Source organism: Octopus bimaculoides, chromosome 14 (assembly GCF_001194135.2).
Source record: "Octopus bimaculoides isolate UCB-OBI-ISO-001 chromosome 14, ASM119413v2, whole genome shotgun sequence".
Lineage (NCBI taxonomy): Eukaryota > Metazoa > Mollusca > Cephalopoda > Octopoda > Octopodidae > Octopus > Octopus bimaculoides.
Genome location: NC_068994.1, coordinates 48,379,946 through 48,382,383, shown reverse-complemented (window position 1 = coordinate 48,382,383; position 2,438 = coordinate 48,379,946). Strand labels below are relative to the sequence as shown.

The 2,438-nt window shown below is 35.8% G+C and overlaps 1 protein-coding gene across 1 annotated transcript in view; it reads left to right on the top strand.

Annotated features, from left to right (window-relative positions):
• The window catches only part of LOC106876371 (stabilin-2), a 38,634-nt gene that overhangs the window by 29,296 nt on the left and 6,900 nt on the right, over positions 1-2,438 (top strand). The window contains exon 12 of the mRNA XM_052972601.1: positions 1,411-1,451. Within this exon, the coding sequence (XP_052828561.1) occupies positions 1,411-1,451 (41 nt within the window). The remainder of the gene's footprint in view (positions 1-1,410; positions 1,452-2,438) is intronic.

Genomic DNA, 2,438 nt, shown 5'->3' with positions numbered 1-2,438 from the left:
ATATGTATACATATACGCATACACACGTATGTATGTATGTATGTATGCATATATTCATGCATGTGTGTGTGTGTGTGTGTGTGTGTGTGTGTGTGTGTGTGTGTTTGTATCTGTTAATATCTCGTAATAAGATTAACTACAGCAGGAAAACAACGACACTAACAAAAAAATATTACAATTATTTCAATATATACATGTACATATATACCCATATACATATACACATATAAATTCATATATATATATATATATATATATATATATGCATACATATGTACGCACATACATATGCATAGATACGCATATATATATATACATATATACACATATTTGTGCGCGTGTGTGTGTATAAATGTGTGTCCGTATGTGTGTGTGTGTGCATATATGTATACATGTATATGTGTATACACACAGACACACGCATGTACACGCACATGCACACACACACATATTTATATATATACATATGTATGTGTATGTATATATATATATATATATATATACTCCTACAGACTTATAAAATTATTCAATTACGATCGCCTGCTAGATGTTAGAAATAAACCAATAACAAAAAAAAAATAAAAACAGAAACGCAGGGCAAAGAAAATCAGAAAAAAAAAGTCATGAAGCTGCTTCTGTTTTTGTCATGTCTCCTATGTACCCAAGCAACGAAGGTTTTTAACGGAACATTAAAGGAAGCTATGTTTAATATGCACGGTTTATCACAAATCGTATCATTTTTGAACGAAACTTCCATTCTTGATAATTTGCCCTGGTCCGGTGAATATAATTTATATTTGTTTTCTACATTTTGTAAGAGCTTTGCTTTCTGTTGTACGTTCTAAATGTTTGAATGTGTTTTGCGTTTGTGCGTATCAAACAGGTACATGTATTAAGTGAAATTTGCCAATTTTTTTACGACTATGTAATCCGTGGTGGGAAGGGACGAAGACGTGAATATTAGGGTTTCGGGCAAAATTTTCTTCAGAGGAAAAAAATGTTCGGTTTAAATTGTTTTACCGAAGGAACGCTTCGTCTGAAGCATCAGTATTCACGCTCCCACGGAAATTCCTTCTGGAGAAATTTTGCAAGGCGGAACGAGACTGCTTCGAGGATAAGAGGAAGGAAATGCTATTCTCCTCCTCTTATCCCCGAAGCAGTCTTGGTCCGTTTCGGGTATGAATGCAAAATTCATGGGTGCTGTAAGTTCTTTTAGGGTGGGGGTTTGAGAGGGGCCTGTCAGATGTTTACAGGTCCCCATTCGCATGTCGGGCCTCTTGGGTCTGCATTATAGTATACAAATTTATTCAAATTTGCGAATTTAAATCCATAGTCTTTGCTGAAGCAGACGGCCACCGTTTCCCTCCGACTCTGTTTCTATTTGTTTTTTACATATATTGTTTGATTTAGTCTATTTGGATTTGAGAACGTGGCCGAACAAGAGATTGCTGGTTCGTAACCTGTAAAACCCACCACCACAACGGGATTGATTATTTATTGTAGGAAAGGGGGATTTGTTCTTGTATTTTACTCCGCCAGAGTACTATGTTGGTCCTTTAGTTGTTTAGATTATATTTCTAATTTTTAAAACTTATACATGAGTATGTAAGAATGTGTGCGTGTGATATGTAGTTGCTGGAAGCTAATTAATATCAATCATTTTCCGGTTTTCTATAAATCTTGCTTTTCTTTTGACTTATACCACACACACACACGGACACACATACATGTGTATATACACATGCACGCGCGTAAACACGCATACATACATATTTTTTTACTCATTTATATGTTTCAGCCCTAAGGCTGTGGCTATGCTTGGGCGCCACCAGTATGTGTGTGTGTGTGTGTGTGTGTGTGTAGTTCCAAGTTTGGAATGGATTGAATATAAAAAAATCAGAACTTGTCAGTCACTGCAGACACTATGTGAAATTCTGACTAAAAATTTTATAGAATGCTCTTTTAACACACTTTATATTAACTGCCTTACTTAACTATTGTTTAGCGTCAGAACAAACACTAATCGAGAATAACTGCGGTGAAAGGCATTTCAATTGTGTCCCAAGCCTCTTTTAGAAGTTTCTAAGAATCTTTTATTCAATGTGTCCTTCCTTTTTCGAGACTGTACGGTATCAGTTGATGGAGAATTGACTAATGGGTCAGGTGACTATTGTACATACTTCTTCTGTGGCTTTTTTTTTTTCTTCGAATGATGTCTGAATTATTTAATCTTCAAACCATAATATTTTCCTTCGTCAGCTGATGAGCAATCTTGTACATCAACCTAGTGATTCGTTTATCACTATCTCAGTATGTGCGGTGGAAGCTACTCTTCGCTGATGAAAGCAGAATGACACGGAAGCATATACGGAGTTATCTCCTGTACTTCCCGAAAACAAAATTGAGATAGTATTAGTGACCCCCCCACCGACTGCATA